The sequence below is a fragment of the Arachis hypogaea genome, chromosome 17 (assembly GCF_003086295.3).
Source record: "Arachis hypogaea cultivar Tifrunner chromosome 17, arahy.Tifrunner.gnm2.J5K5, whole genome shotgun sequence".
Lineage (NCBI taxonomy): Eukaryota > Viridiplantae > Streptophyta > Magnoliopsida > Fabales > Fabaceae > Arachis > Arachis hypogaea.
The window spans coordinates 127,074,425-127,091,543 of record NC_092052.1 but is presented as its reverse complement, the minus strand read 5'-3'; the positions used below and the strand labels follow the sequence as shown (position 1 = coordinate 127,091,543).

At 29.3% G+C, this 17,119-nt stretch overlaps 2 protein-coding genes across 2 annotated transcripts; both read left to right on the top strand.

The window, feature by feature from the left end:
- The first annotated feature begins 8,832 nt into the window (after nucleotides 1-8,832).
- LOC112767267 (WAT1-related protein At4g08290) lies at nucleotides 8,833-12,863 on the top strand. Its single transcript, XM_025813145.3, has 7 exons — nucleotides 8,833-9,121; nucleotides 9,568-9,630; nucleotides 9,874-9,990; nucleotides 11,430-11,676; nucleotides 11,869-12,027; nucleotides 12,249-12,400; nucleotides 12,498-12,863. Exons 1-7 carry the CDS (start codon nucleotides 8,934-8,936, stop codon nucleotides 12,670-12,672), a joined length of 1,101 nt encoding a protein of 366 aa, XP_025668930.1. The 5' UTR covers nucleotides 8,833-8,933; the 3' UTR covers nucleotides 12,673-12,863.
- Nucleotides 12,384-17,081, top strand: LOC112767266 (WAT1-related protein At4g08290). Its single transcript, XM_029294345.2, has 7 exons — nucleotides 12,384-12,400; nucleotides 14,315-14,432; nucleotides 14,585-14,647; nucleotides 15,377-15,493; nucleotides 15,591-15,999; nucleotides 16,187-16,338; nucleotides 16,537-17,081. The coding sequence occupies exons 2-7, from the start codon at nucleotides 14,353-14,355 to the stop codon at nucleotides 16,703-16,705; spliced, it is 990 nt and encodes a 329-aa protein (XP_029150178.2). The 5' UTR covers nucleotides 12,384-12,400; nucleotides 14,315-14,352; the 3' UTR covers nucleotides 16,706-17,081.
- The last annotated feature ends 38 nt before the right edge of the window (nucleotides 17,082-17,119 follow it).

Here is a 17,119-nt window from a genome sequence, read left to right as displayed (position 1 = left end):
TCAAAAGGCACCGGCTCCGGCTCTGTCTCCGACTTCGGCTCTCCACCAAGATGACTCTGAAATTTCCCAAGCAAGCTGTGGTAGTGTCCATACAACCGTACGCCCATTCCGTCCACCGCGTAGTGAACCAAGGCCTGCTCCACAGACGCGCACTTATAGCAGTCAGAACTCGGAGCCGGGACACGTACACTTGGACGCCAATGCTCATGAAGTGGATTCTATTGATCAAGATGTTGACGACCGCTTTGTTGCTTCTAGAGCTCAGAGTTGCAAAGGACGGAAGACCACAGAGTATTGGACGGTTAAGACCATCGGTAACTTTCTATTGGATTTACCCTCTTCAATTTATGCTATAGTATGTGTTATTTAATTTTCTTCGTGCAAACGATCTACAACGGAGACATATATAAAGGTTTATAATTGGAGTGTAAATTCCAATGGCACAATCAAGCCGGCTAAACTGAGTGTGAGGGAGGCTATGAAACAGCCCAATGGTAGAAGGATCATGCTTAGGTTCAACAATGAAAAGCAGCCAGTTGGAGACGAAGCTGGCCTGTTGAGTGGCGTTCTTGGTATGCTTGGATCTGACTACGGTAAATTTCCTATCTGCGAGGAAAGTTGGCATCACGTTACCACTAAAGACAAAGTTTATTTCGAATGTATCAAGGTAAGAGTTTATATCCGATCTAAGTTACATCTACTTATTCATGATTAGAATTGATTATTTTAGGAATAGTAATTTATTCTTAAATTAAAAATAACTTAAATATAACACAAAGTGTTTGTATATAAAGTGTTCATGAATGCACCGATTTTATTCACAAACTTCTGTGTACTCTTAAGATATGAGTTGGCATTTTTTCTTTTTAATTTGTTGGCTTATGGATTGCTGTTAATGACATTATACAATTTTCAATTCTTTGTGTATTTTTTTAATCAGTATTATATTTGAGTCAATAGACATCTTTTACTCCATTTTTTTAGGTTCACGTCGGTTGGTGCAGCTTCTTCGATTTATTCTTTATTGCTAAAAGATGTTTTTGTAATGGATGGCTACCTTTGACCTGCTCCTTGACCAGGGAGTATTCCAGCAAATATTTTTAACAAATCGTGTCATTTATGCAGCAAATCTTTGAGTTTGATGAAGATAGTGACGGAGTTATAAAAAAATATTTTGAAAAGTATGGGGAAGTCCTGGAAAGATACAAGGCTGAGGTTGTATGATGATTACTACGAGCCAACATTGTCGACTGAAGAAAATATCGAGAACCGTCCGCCGGGAATTGATCGAGATCACTGGAGATGGTACCTTGATTATCGCGTCAAACCTGAGATGAAGGTAAAAATAGTATTTATATTAGTATAATATAGTACAATCACTTTTGCATTGTGTCTTTTTTAAAACAGTTTCTAATCCTCGTTTATCTCTGATGGACCAATAAGAGAAGTACAGGAAAAATATGATAAATCGATCAAAACAGCTGTATATCCACACTGGTGGTTCGAAAAGCCTGGCTCGGTGGAGGGAAGAAGAGGTAGTGTACTTTTTTATTCACTTTTCGGTTTTGTACTGCTCTGCAAAATTCAATCCTTGGACTATCTCTGTGTCTACATTCTCCCTGATTTGTCGATTTCGGTGATGGATTAAACTTTATTATTTCAGTCAGAACAAGAAGGAAGGATAGTCGGTAGAGGGGAGTTATGGATCAAGGTTCATAAAAGAAGGGATGACTCTTATATTAATGATGAGGCAAGAGAAATTGGTGTAAGTACAACATAATATGATTAATCATCAAAATTATGATATCTAATGCATACATAGTTCATTGCTGCTTTTTAGTTGCCCATTCCTTGTCTGCTGAGTTGAAAATAAGTTGTGGGTTTCTTTTCATTCAATGTCTACAAATAAGTTTTTGGTTCCAACGCTTATACTATGATATAAAGTTGTTACATGTGAAGGATTCAATTAATTTACAAAATATCTGTATGACCGAAAAGGTTCTTTATTTGGGCAGAAATTTTGTTAATTGCTTTATGAATAATGATGTTTTAACAACTCTAATTATTTGTCTCAAAATATATATGTAACACATGATTAGGAGCAATTAGTCAAAATTACTAGAATACTAGTATTGACTTATTTCTTTGCCCATTTTATTTATTTATTTATGTATTTATACATTTACTTAAATGAGCAATATTCAGAGAGCATGTAATAGGTATTAAGTTTAGTAATAGAGCGAGAACAGTAGAAGTTTGGAATCCAAGTTTAGTAATAGAGGAAGAACAGTATAAGTCTTGGAATCCAAGGAGTTCTGAATGATGAAAACTATAGCGTACTTGGGTGTCTTGTGGTTGCTCAAATTGATTTTGTGACAGAACTGGAATCCAATCCATTCAAAAGTATTCTCTACTCTCACTTCAGATGTATATCCCTATGCATGCTTATGCTCATCGTGTGCCTCAAATATAAACTCAGTTTAAGTTTTAATTAAGTTGAATGTTCTTGAATCGGATCCATATTGTTGTTTTATGTCTGTAGAAAATACTTCTAGAGATTGAGCAATAGGATGAGTCATCTAGAGTGTTGTCCCAAAATGATTGCTCAGGTTTTCGGAAGAGAGAAACCGGGTAGAGTGCGTGGAGTGGGTTTTGGACCGACTCCTAGTCAACTATTTGGTACAAATTTGCAACCGTCAGTAAACAGAGTACAAGTAGAGGAGACGCAAAGGAAGCTGAATGAACTACAGACAGAACTGGAAGCCGAGAAGTTGAAAAGGAAGGTGATGGAAGATGAAGCAGCAGCAGACAAGAAAAGGATAAAGGTAATAGAGAGTGCTTTAATTTGATTTATCTTTTTCAACGGCAGGGTGAGGAGCTGCCACCAGAGATTGCTGCAGGGATGTGTTCAATGGAATGATATAGTAGAAAATAGTACTTTAGGATTGAAATTATTTTAGATTAATGCATACTTTTTTTTTTTAAGTAGACTATGCAACTCTTAGCAAGAGATCTATTTTGTTGATATTTTGATAAATACATTGTGCTTTGTGGATATTTTTCTGGTTTTGTCACAAGTTTAGATTCTATCCGTGAATACAATCACTCCTAAAATAATTAGAAATCCAAGGAACAAAACTTGATGATATTATTTTTAAATTTTATGTGATTTCATAAATAAAAACCCAAATTTTGCGTCTCTTTTTTTTTTTCTGAACTTGGCGGCGGTTCTAAACCGCCAAAAAGACTAAAAAAATAGGACAGCTGTATCGGGGATTGCGGCGGTTTGAAACCGCCTATAAAGATATACACAAACCAGTCCTTAACTGCGGCGGTTGTAACATAGCCGCAAAATTCATTCAAACTTGCAAAAACTTAATTGATTGGCGGCAGTTTTAAAACCACTAGTAACCAAGAAGCCAATTGTAGAATTCAAATTTTACAGCGGTTTTTTTAACGCATGCTGCGAAATGCATATTTAGCGGCGATTATACCAGCGGTTGCTGGTAACCGCCGTTGAACTCACTCCCAGCGCTCATAACGAGGGCGGTCACTATAGCCGCCGACAACATATTTTGCGGCGGTTTAAAACTGCCGCTAAAGAGAGAAAAAAGCGCCGCTAAACTCCGCCTCTACTGTAGTGTTTATACAAGTGTTTTATCCTTATATATATATAACAAGTTGAAAGATATGATTATTAACTAGGCGATTGCCATTCTTCTTATTTATCTAATTTTGCAATGTTTCCTTATGTCAAGTTTGTATTTGGTGATAGATATGTGAGTGGTAGATCTTCCCCCAAAATCAATATATGCTAATTAAAGTAGATTTCTTGTACACCTAGGTTCTAATTTCTTGTCCCACAAGATCAATTTATTAATCTTCGAATTTCAAAAAAGCAAACCACATCATCAATTAGCAAAAATTAAAGGTGTTAATTAGTTTTGGCCTTTTTCTTAATTTTGCCAAGGTATCTAGATTTTGTATTGGTCATTCTTGCACGTCCCATTATTGACAGAAGAAGAATTTGAATTTTCTAAATTTTAAATTTTTACTTGAGAGAATAAAATATAATTTCTCACTCATAAATATTTTTTTTTTATGTTTTTTTTATCTTACTTATAAAATAAATGATAAAAAATTACACTTTACCTTCTCAAATGAAATCCAAAATTTAAAGTATCCAAATAAAAAAAATAGAATATAGTAATCTGAACGCTCCTTATAAAATTACTTATTTTATTATCTCAAAAATTTAAGTTAATAAAAAATATATAAATAATTATATTTTTAATATATTATTTAATTTTATACAAGAATTTATTTTAGATTTATGTAAATTTTTATATAAGTTTTTTTTTGTCCTAATATCAAAATTATTTTCTTTTAAAATAATTAATATTAAATTCTAAATATTTATCATAAAATATTAAATTAATAAAATATATATATATATATAAATAATTATACCTCCAACACGGTTTACTCTTCCTTTGTTTGTCCAAAAATAAATTTTGTGACGAATATTTTCAGTTCCTTTTTCTATCTAAACTCATTGTCCATTATGATAGTTGAGCTGTACCACTCTCTTTTTTTTAATTTCGTCATCACAGTTAATATTAAACGACTTTTTTTTTCTTTCTATTTTTTAGTACCAAGTGCAAAGTATTCAAACACACGTCGTTTCCATAACTTAAGGCGAAATTTTTTTTCCACTTACATCTACTAATTAAACCCTAGGCTATTATCTAGCATGTTATTTTTGTAGTACGACCTCGCACTTTGGATAGATAAATAGATGGATATATATAATTAATTAATTAAAGTAAGGAAAAAGAAATTAAAGATAATAAGAAGAAAATGAAAGGCACTCCATCATTGTTCTCTTCTGGACCCGTCCTCATCAAGCATGCAAATAAATTCATATATATACATGCATGCTGAACTGGAAACAACAATCATCAAATGCTAAGTTGCTAAGTACTGTATATGATGATATATGATTATATTTACTAAATAATGCATAAATATGTAATTAACCAACTAATATTATTAGTGGCCTTTAGAGGGAAAAAAGGACAGCCAACTAATAATAACAAATAAATAAATTAACTTCTTGTAATAATAATAACAGTTTAATTTTAATGTATTAATAGTGTAAAATATTTTATACAATCGTACAATTATATATATCCATTCTTTTAAATAATTATTTATACCGTTAATATGAAAAATAATTATTTTTGTGTATGTAACATTATATAATTAAATACACGTATTAAACTATTTTACAGTGCATTAAAATTAAATTTATAATAATAAATAAAACTTTGACGAATATATGTGTCTCCTACGTACGTGGCGCTCAATTTTACCGGCTTATCCCCAACAATTGTTAATGAAATATTTATATTTGATGACCATGGTTTAGTGACATGGAAAAAGTATATAATACTTCTACATAATCTTTTGTTTACTATATTGTATCACTAGCAAAGATTCGTTTATATATATATAATTTACTTTATAAATCCCATTTAATATTAAATTTAGATCTTAGCTTGTTAAATAAATGATGAAGAGTGAATCAACATATTTCTATCTCATATTATAAACAAAACTTATTAAATATTTTAATTAGATCAGTCTTTATTTTATGATACCATATTCTTTTTTTCAGTATTGTTATTGACATAAAACTACTCAGCTCAAAAATTTATTTTCATAACCTACTCACACTCATTTCATGAGTTTAATAGTAAGTTTTGTAAATATATGATTTGAGAGTGTGTTAGAGTTGGTCTCTTGAGTTTATTGGATTTCAATCGAGGGTTTAGTTGAAATTTAATTATTCGTGAATTTGTTAGAAGATTTTGTAGAGTTTGATTTGTGTGTTTATTAGTATTTGATAGAAATTTTGTTGGGTTTGATCAATAATGTGAATCATGAGTTTGATAGTAGATCTTTTGGATTTTGATTTGTGAATTTATTAGCGTTTGATTTCTGAATTTATTAGATTTTAATAGGAGATTTAATTGAGAGTTGATTAGAAAATTTTGTACAAAATTTTATAAGGTTTATTTTTGTACAAATTATGGATTTGATGATAGTTTTTGGGAATTTGATTTGTGAGTTTGTTAGATTTAATTTCTAGATTTATTGTGTTCTCATAATGTTTGATTGAAATTCAATTTTTAATTTTGAACTTTTTAAATTTTGATTTTGATTTGATTTAAAAAATGAGAGTGATTCCTATGCCAAAAAAAAAAAAAAAAGAATTTGTTTTTTCATGAATATTATTATGATGGATTCTACATATTTTTATAATAGTGTTAGAATGGTGTCAATTAAAAAGGTATGCACCTAGCAAAATTATTTGATTTATATTCTTCAAAAACTACTCTATTTCTTAGTTTTCAAATATTCTAAACAATAATAATAAAAAAAACTGGCTACTCACAATTTTTCTCTAGTCTTAATAATCCTACATCTTTCCACTTATTAAATATAATCCATAATGTATCATGCATACATAAATTATAATTCCATTAATTTTCACAATTTTTGACATAAAAATAATCCATGGATATAAACAATCCATGCAGTGATCTCTGCTCAAGAGAAGCAACTCTTTTCGATAATTTTGATCTTCTTTAAAAATAATGTGATATCCACTACTCCACTTACATAAAAAGAAACTAGATAAACAAAAAAAAAAAAAAGTTGGTACACTTTTAGCTCGCTACCTAACTTGAACTTTTCTTTTGAAATCTCGTTATCATTTTCTTCATATATAACTAATAAATTTCCTTTGTTCGATCGTGGCTCATTTTAATTTATTATCGATTATATCTCTCTAATTTAATTCATTTTCAATATTTTTACATAGTTATCATTTACTTATTTTTCCAGGTTGCAAATAATGTGTTCAATTTCAATCAAAACATTTATTTCAAAGTGACATGTAATGTAAAACTAATGGGCAATTTAAATTATTTATTCATATATTTTTCTATTTATATTTATATATTTTTAAATATATATAAAAAATTAACCATCAAAACAGTTATCAATATAAAATATAAAATATACTTTTTATATATTAAAAATATATTTTAATATATTTTATATATTAAAATATAAAATATGCATTAAGAATGAACTAAATAATATATATATATACTTTTTTTTTGTGCTCATATAGCAGTTTTGGTTTGTAATATATATTTCCTTTTGCGTGCCTTCCAAAATAATGGGACAATGAAAAAAACAATAACAAGTCAAAAAGGGCACAAAACAAAATATTATGAAATCCTTTATTTACTTTCAAGCTAGCCCTATTTATAAAGCTTTTTTTTATTATATATACATATAATTATTATCTATAATTTTTAGGTCATTTTTGTTACATCCATTCCACTTTTTATTATTATTATTATTATTATTATTATTATTATTATTATTATTATTAAATAGCTCAAAGATATTATTTATATATTAAAATTAATTATTAATATATTTATATATAAATATTTATATAATGTAATTTATTTTTAATATATATTTATATTTTAATATATATTTTATATTATTAACTAATTTTAGTGTACACGTAATATAATTATAAATCGTTTCTAGTTCTAAAAAAAAGGAGAAGAAGAAGAAAGAAACAGATTATAAGTCTTAAAGACGATTTTTATAGCAACTTTGTGATGATCATGCGTTTTGGAATTCATGTTAGCGGTTAACCAGATTTAGTTCCACACTCAACCAGTGAGAGAAATGAGAATTCTAAGATCTTATGTAATCTCTCATTTTATTTTTTATTTTATTATTATTTTTTTTTGAAAAATTAAAGAAGTTATTTCCAGATCAAAAGTTGATTTTTTAAGTCATAGCTGTGACCCACTTTTGGTCCAAGTTCATCCTAAACTAGGTTTGATGTCATGTAAGTAGTGATTTTTGTGATGATAATTATTGATACCTAAAATTAACATTGTGATGCCCACAAATGTGTGTATACGATTGAACGGAGAGATCAATATTATAAAAAGGGTTTTGAAATTGAAGAACCCATGCTTTTTGCTAGCTTTGCCAATAAAATTGTTACAGAACTATTTACTTTTGTCTTATTATATACTAAGTTAATAATACACAATCTTTTTTAATTAGATAACGGATATATAACAGATTCATATTTTATATATTTTAAAAAAATTTATGTATACACAAAAAATTAATAATTAAATTAATTATTATATATTTATATATAAATATATATAATGTTTAATTCATTTTTAATCTATATACTTAATATGCATGATGTATATTTTATATTCAATTTATCATATATGAAGCAAAATGAATGCAAGCACATTCATAACATTTGTGATAAAAGTAACTTACAAACACTAGAAAACAAAGATTATATATTTGTAGGTATTTAGATATATTTTTTAATAAAATAGTTAATTACTAAAAAAAATAAAAAATTATTCGTATATATATAATTATGCTAGATGTATTATGTATATTAAAATTGATTATTAAAATTAATTATTATATTTGTATAAATATATATTAAAATATAAAATACACAAATATATGACAACTATGAATTTAGTGATTAATTTTAATACACTCATAATATTATATATATATAATATGTGTATGTACGGATAATTAAAAGGTTATTCATTTTTAATATCTACATAGTATTTTTTTGTTTATTTTTTAAATGAGAGATATTTGTGAGTGAAAGTATGTTACTATTATTATAGAGGCTTTGCTTTTTGGTTATATAAAAGGAAGACGAACGTAACCATCATGATCATGAAGATGGTCACACAAACTATGCGTTTGTAACAAACCATATAGCTAGCTAGCATTATTAATCTCTGGTTTCCATAACCTTGTCTCGCTCAAAGTAAAGGATGAGTTGTGTAATGATGAGTAAGGCAAAGCCATACCTATTAATGATAGGCTTGCAATTTGGTATGGCCGGAAATTACATCTTCGGCAAAGACATTCTTAATCATGGAATGAACCGTTTTGTGTTCATTGTGTATCGTAATGCCATGGCTGCTGCTGCACTTTCCCCTTTGGCCTTCATTTTTGAAAGGTCTCATTGCATATCATCATATATGCATGTGTCCCTCACTAAGCTTCTATATTATACTTTATTCGTTCCTTTAACATTAGTATCTAACTAGTCTTTTTTATTAAAAAAAGAAGTAAGTTCAATTCCACCATGTATCTTTATAATCCATCATGGCCACCTGTACTACAATAGTTTTTAAATTTTTAATTACACTAATTATATTTCTGAGATCTATAAAAATATACGTATATCATATTAATTCTTTAATTTTTTCATTAAGTAACTCATCACACTAATGAAGAACTTGATGTATTTTACTAATCTCAGGAATATAATTGGTGCAATTAAAATTATAAAGATGATTCTAATACTCACAACTGATTTTAAGAGATACTTTAGAATTTAATTAAGTCAATCTCACGTTGACTTTCTTATAACTTTTTTTTTCTTTTTTATTGTTTTTGTAGGAAAAGCAGGCCCAAGATGACACTTGCAATCTTTCTTCGGATTATGGTCCTTGGATTTCTTGAGTAATAAATCGAAAACCTTACTCATATAAACACTCAGATATCACATATATACATATGCATGCATGCATAATAATTATAGGAATACTAGCACATATATTATATTCCTTAATAAGTCTATGCCTATTTGAGGAATAATAACTTAATAACAGTTAAGGCAGTTAGATTTCTCTTTCTCTTTCTCTGCATTCTCTGTTTCTTTTCAATAGATTTTACATGGTAACCTACCTTGTTAATTTTGAACAGGCCAGTTTTCAATCAAAGCTTCAATTACTTAGGAATGAAATATACTTCGGCTTCATTCACTTCTGCAATTATGAATGCCGTCCCATCCATTACCTTTCTTCTTGCACTTCTTACTCGGTAAATTTATTTTTAAACATCACATTTCAATTTTGGAAAAGAAAAAGTACAAGAACCAACTAGGTCGCCAACTCTCTCCTAACTCAATTTAAAAAAAAAGTAAAAAAAAAACCGCTAAAAGTGTTATATTCTGTTCGTGTTCACACATATTTAGAGTACTTTGTATAATCAATGATCAATTAGAGTTTGCGTGGTTATTATTTTTACTGTGTATTATTAATAGGATTAAAGTGAAATTAGGTTAATTTTTCGGGTGAATTTTTTTTATTTTTTATGTTGGGCCGAATTTGTACCTAGTTGGTTACACCCTTAATTGATTCTTTAGAGTAACTTCAATGGCCAAAATATGAGGCCACAAAAATAGAAGCCAACCATTGAAGAAGAAAAAAAATGGGTTACAGCGTGATTTTTAAAAGAAGAGAGTCCCTCTAAACAGGGACTTTCATAATATGAGGCCCTATTTTTTGACAAAAGTATAGGCCAACCATTGAAGAAGAAAAAAAAGGAATTCCAGCGTGATTTTTAAGAGAAGAGAGTCCCTCTGAACAGGACTTTCATCATTCAATAATAACTTGTCAGGTGGCAAGTTATTATAAAAATAAATAATTATATAAATTCATAATTACATTAAATAATTAAATTTTATTTAATTTATTAATAATTATAATAATTAATTATATTAAATAATTATATATTTATTCAATTAATAATTTATAGTAATTACCTCAGTTAAGAGAGGAAGATTTCGGAATATGCGGTAGCATCGACCGATGAAAGAAGACTTAACCAAACACATATGACAATTTTACGATACTTGGCATTAACTATCTAGTTCCACTATATTTTTTTTATATTGCGTATTTTACAAATTAGTTTAATCTCGAATTATATATAGTGTACTATTGTTATATATGAAGTTATTAATTTTTTTTAATATTAATATTTTTAATAGTAAATTATTTTTAAATTTATAAATTTTAATAATATTATTACAAAAAATAGTAACTATATTAATTTTAATTAATTAATTAAGTGGGATCACAATGAAACTAAAGTTAATTCTTCTTAATGGAGAAGAAAAAAATACTGAGTTTCTATTTACTGTTTATTACATAAAAACTGATGTGGAGTTACTTTTTATGATAAGTAGGGCATAAATAGAAATTGAAATGAGTTCCTACTGGAGATGGTCTTCGTGGAGTTAGAAAAAAAAAATACTGAAATCAACTTTTAGTTAGCTAGCATTAACTAATTTTTTTAGGTAAATATTAACCAACTTTTTAAAATGATTTTATTTGTATTAAATTTTAGATTCTAAAACATAAATCTTTAACTCTAAATCTTAAATAATAAACCTAATCTTTAACTCTACTTTTTGTTACCAGAAAGTAAGAGTTACATTCAAAATAATTATCTAATTAGCTTTGTATTTGGGACAGGATGGAGCATGTAAAATTAAAAGAGGTTAGAAGTCAAGCCAAAGTGATTGGAACCTTAGTAACATTTGGAGGTGCTGTGTTAATGGGAATTTACAAAGGTCCTGGATTCAACCTTTTTCATTCTAGAACACAACAACATCATGGTGGTGGTGGAGACCCTTCCTCATCACACAACCACCACCAAATCGCCGGAGCTCTTTACATTTTCATGGGTTGTGTCGCCTTATCTTCTTTCTACATATTACAGGTCAATTTCTTAATTAATAATAAAAAAAGTATAGGTAACCAACAATATTTTTGAATAATGTGTAAACAATATGAATTAATAAAGTTAAAAGAATAAATTAATCTTAAATTTAATTAGTAGCATTAAATTAGGATGTAGTGTATTTTTATTAAAAGAAAATGATTCTGATATATGATAAGTAGCTACTCGCAGTCGATCACCCTGAAGAAGTACCCGGCGGAGCTCTCATTGGCGACCTTAATATGTTTGGCGGGAACAGGGCAAGCTACGGTGGTTGCACTTGTAGCTGAGCATCACTCTCAAGCTTGGGCTCTTGGTTGGGACTACAGGCTCTATGCTCCTCTTTATACGGTTTGTAAACATTAACTTATATTTGTGTCAATCAATATACATTAATTACAATTCAGTTTGAGTTAATCGAGTAGTCAGCTTCCTCATCCGATCACACAAGTGTTAAAGAATCGAATTTCGTCTTATATATGTAGTAATTTATTGAGCAGGAATGAAAATGAATCTTTTTCTTAGAATTTTTCTTATTAGTATTGTGTTAATTTGTGATATGATGTTATTAGGGATTGGTTAGCTCAGCAATTGCATACTATGTTCAAGGAATGGTTATGAAAATGAGAGGCCCTGTATTTACAACAGCTTTCAATCCTCTTTGTATGATTATTGTTGCTGCTTTGGGTTCCCTCTTTTTAGGAGAAAGACTTTATCTTGGAAGGTACATTACTATATGTTACTATATCTAATTTATTTAGTTTTTCTTGGTCTACACTACTATATACTCTGTTTTCATTTTATATTTTTTATTATTACAGTATTATTGGAAGCATCATTATTACAATGGGCCTTTACTTGGTTGTGTGGGGCAAAGCCAAGGACCATAGAGAGGAAACAATAAATTTAAAATCACTTCCAATTACAGTAACCAATGATTCAAAAATTGATATTATTGGAAACGAGCACAAATTAGACGAGTCCAACATAAAATAATAATGTAGGAAAATACATTATGACGATTATAGCGAGTGAATCATGGGGAAATTTGCGTGTGTAATCAAATCTCAATGTGAAAAGAATGTGTATGTGTGTGTGAGCATGCATTGATGCATATATATATCCATGTATGTCTTCCTTGTAATTTTGTACACTATGTATGATGTATAAAAAGTGCCTTCTTATAATTTTGACTAGAATCTTGTGCACATGGTTAGGGGTGTTCATGGATCGGATGGTATCCGCAGATTCGCGGTAAATATCTGCGATTCAAAAATTGCGTATACGATCCGATCCGCAAATTAATCGGATCAGATTGCGGATATCTGCTCGTATCGGATCCGCACAATAATAATTAAAAATAAATAAATATATATGTTTGGTATTATATTTACTTGTTTGTATGTTTTAGTTAGTAATTATTATTCATATATTGTATTATTTTATTTTTGTCATTTAGAAAGAGGCTAATTTTTTTTATATTGGTTAAATATATGTGTAATACATTGTTATTAGAAAATTAGGTGTTTTTTTATATGGTGTTTTATTCAAATCGGACGGTCCGATTTGTTTGATAAAAAAAAATAAACTACAAATCGAAGGGTCTGATTTGCTTGAAGAAGAAAATAAACACCAAATCGGAGGGTCCGATATGTATTTTTTATTTTTTTTAATTTGTTAAAATGAAAATCGGACGGTCCGATTTCAACATTAAAATTTTTTTATTTTCGAAATTACAAATCGGACCGTCCGATTAGTTTTGTTTTTTTTTTTTCCTTTTTAAATCAAAACGGACCATCCGATTAGAATTTTTAACTTTTTTTATTTTTTTTTCAAACTCAAAACGGAGGGTCCGTTTTCTGCTAACACCATATATATATATATAAAACATCTCTCTTTTCCACATTGTTGTATTGCTACATTCTCTTTTCCATATAAAAAATCAAAAGCGTTAGAAAGAGTTTGATTAAAAATATTTTAGGAATAAATAAGTTGAAAAGTATAAAAGAAATATTTTTATTGAATTTTTTTATATAAAAATATGATTAAAAAGAGAAGGTTTAATTATGCGGATCTATCCGATATCCGATATCCGATCCGCATATTTGCGGATCGGATCGGATCGGATCTGGCACTAAAAAGCGCAGATATCATATCCGATCCGATCCGCGGACACCCCTACACATGGAAATCTTTTTTAGTGTGAGGGTTGTTAACAAAAGAAAAATAAAGAAAGTTTACCCTTTTTTTCTCACGTCAAAAATTGATCTCAGTAATAGCTATTTCCGATCTTCTTGAATACCAATTTGTGGTTGAAAGTGGAAATTTTTTTTTTTTTTTGCCCAACTTCAATCTGTACTATGTTACATGGAATAACTAGATTAAATAAAAAAAAGTGTGAGCTAAAAGCAGTGAAAAGATGTGACAGTGGCATTAATTGCTATTATAACGTTTACACTTTTGTTTATGCATATAAAAAGGAAGGAAATACAAGAAAACGAAACCTCTTCAAACAATCACTGATCACTGAGCATAATTATTGTTATGAGTTCTGAAAATGAGTGCGGCAAATTAGGGCTCATTTGGAGAAAAACAAAGCCATATCTATTAATGATTGGCTTGCAATTTGGTATGGCAGGAAATTACATCTTCGGCAAAGACGTGCTTAATCATGGGATGAGTCGTTTTGTGTTCATTTTCTATCGCAATGCCATGGCTACACTTGTGCTTGCTCCCTTTGCATTAATCATTGAAAGGTGCTCTCCTTTTATTTCACATTCATTCTTTCTATAATAATAATAATAACATAACTATCTAATTCAAAATCATTAATTCTCAATTTTCACATTGCATTTCCTAATTAAATAATTCTACTTTCTTTCTTTCTTTCTTCTTTAATTTTTTTCAGGAAACGTAGGCCCAAAATGACACTCCCAGTTTTTCTGCAAATAATGATCTTGGGACTTCTTGAGTAATGATAGATCTCAAACCTTACCTGCTATATATATATGTATGACAAGTAATATCAAGCATATATATATTTACAATGATAAGTCTGATTTTAAAGTTAAATTCATCTATTGAAAAATTAACTCAAATTAATGTGAACATAATTTATATAATAATATCACATACAGTGATACACATCCTCCAATACATCACTTTTTATTTAAGTTTAGCATGCATATATTATAAAATTATTTATTCTAACGACTTAAACGAATTAAAAAAGTTAGTTAAATTTAGTATGTCTTCTTTCAATTTTTATTTGCACCAATTTTTTTTTTTTGAGATCAATAAATATCAAGTTTTAAAATTTTTTATCATAAAAATTTTAATATGATATCATAAAATCATTAATTCCTTAAAAGATTAAGTTAATAAAAAGAGATACATAATAATTATATCAAGTATGTATATTAAAAATAAATTAAATAACATATATTTATACACATATAGGATTGATTTTGTATATATAAAACTTTTTTTAACTAATTTTTTTGCTTATGGCATTCATGCACATCATGGAGAAAGAATACTAAAGTATTAGAAACATTTTAAGTGCACTGATATTCTTCGGTGTACTAGTTATTTTAACCGTTGATTTCAATTAAATAACTGGACACCGTACTCCCAGTGCATTTGAAATGTTTCCTAAAGTATTAACCTTCTAATTTTGATAAGTGTTTAATTTGAATAGGCCAGTTCTCAACCAGAGCTTCGCATATTTGGGAATGAAGTACACTTCTGCTTCATTCACATCTGCTATTACCAATGCAGCACCCTCCATCACCTTTGTACTTGCAGTTCTTACAGGGTAAATATATAATATCTGATTTTAGTGTGCACGTAGCATTTTTGTTTTGTGTAACTGCAGATGAATTATACTAATTTAATTATATATATATGAGAAGGTTGGAGCGTGTAAAAATAAGAGATGTAAGGAGTCAAGCAAAAGTGATTGGAACGTTAGTAACATTTGGAGGAGCAGTGGCAATGGCACTTTACAAAGGTCCTGGATTCAACATTTTTCATTCTGCAGCAGCAACAACGCAGAACAATGGAGATGCAGGACTCGCTTCACACAAACACCAAACTGTTGGAGCTCTTTACATTCTCATCGGTTGTGTGGCGTTGTCTTCTTTCTACATATTGCAGAGCATAACGGTAGCAAAGTACAGAGCAGAGTTATCATTGGCCACATGGATATGCATGGCAGGAACACTGCAAACTACAATAGTCGCACTTGTAGCAGAGCGTCACTCTGGTTCTAAGCCTTGGGCCATTGGTTGGGACATGAGGCTCTTTGCTCCTCTTTACACGGTTTCTTCACTTTTCAACTTCATCATTTATCAATAACTAATAAATTGATTGACTCTGTTATGTTGTGGATACAATAATCTCATCTTGTACGTGTACGAATATATGTATTATTTAATTTATTTTTAATGTGTATTTTTATTCCACCATATATAGGAATCACTGATGCTAATGTTGTTTGTTTATTTAGGGAGTGGTTAGTTCAGGAATTGCATACTACATACAAGGATTGGTTATGAAAATGAGAGGTCCAGTGTTCACAACAGCTTTCAATCCTCTTTGCATGGTGATTGTTGCTGCTTTGGGTTCCTTCTTCTTACGAGAACGAGTCTATCTTGGAAGGTAGTTATATATACATCTATCACAACTACTCTAATAAAAATGTTAAAAAGTATAACTTATTTATTTTGCCACACTTTAAACAAAGATAATACTTTTATAGCATGTGAAAATCAAATTCTAAAATTTATCATCAAATCGACAATTATAAAATCTTCATTGGATTGCTTGACGAAATGAAATTGTATGTGTGGATTACAGTATTATTGGAAGCATCATCATCACATTAGGACTTTACTCAGTTGTGTGGGGCAAAGCTAAGGATCACAAACACGAAGAAGCTGATGAGGACACAAATAAGTCATTGCCAATAACAACTACGGCTGCTGCAAATGATGATTCTTCAACGACTAACAAACCATCAAGTTAGCACAAATTAGACGCGTCATAATCGTCTATTGTTCTTGATTCCATGCCGATCAGCTACAATGTGATACGTACTCTAGAGTAGAAGTAGTTAGTAGTTGATCTCGAACCAGCTTTTGCGATCTGAGCTTGCAGCTCTGTGAATTGATGAACATCCATGGATCCATGCTGTGAATCAAGAATTCGCTTCAATCGAAGGAAGAAAGTGAAGAGCAGAGAGAATGTGAAAGGTTGAGATTGATAAAATGTAGCAAATTACAGTTAGTTAGTTACCAAAATGTTATATAGAAGAATTTCACCTGTGCACTGGCACACTGGTGTATATTAAATCCGTTAAAATGTTAATTTAAAAATATGGATGGATGAGATTTTTTATGTAACATGTATTTATAACGAAGAGCATCATGAGGTGTGTACC

Excerpts from the sequence above, each read along its gene's own strand:
- LOC112767267 (XM_025813145.3), top strand. The coding sequence starts at position 8,934 with ATGAGTTGTGTAATGATGAGTAAGGCAAAGCCATACCTATTAATGATA. Across the intron at positions 9,631-9,873 it reads ATGGTCCTTGGATTTCTTGA|GCCAGTTTTCAATCAAAGCT; the intron begins GTAATAAATCGA and ends AATTTTGAACAG. Across the intron at positions 9,991-11,429 it reads CTTCTTGCACTTCTTACTCG|GATGGAGCATGTAAAATTAA; the intron begins GTAAATTTATTT and ends TATTTGGGACAG.
- LOC112767266 (XM_029294345.2), top strand. The coding sequence starts at position 14,353 with ATGAGTCGTTTTGTGTTCATTTTCTATCGCAATGCCATGGCTACACTT. Across the intron at positions 14,433-14,584 it reads TTTGCATTAATCATTGAAAG|GAAACGTAGGCCCAAAATGA; the intron begins GTGCTCTCCTTT and ends AATTTTTTTCAG. Across the intron at positions 16,339-16,536 it reads GAACGAGTCTATCTTGGAAG|TATTATTGGAAGCATCATCA; the intron begins GTAGTTATATAT and ends TGTGGATTACAG.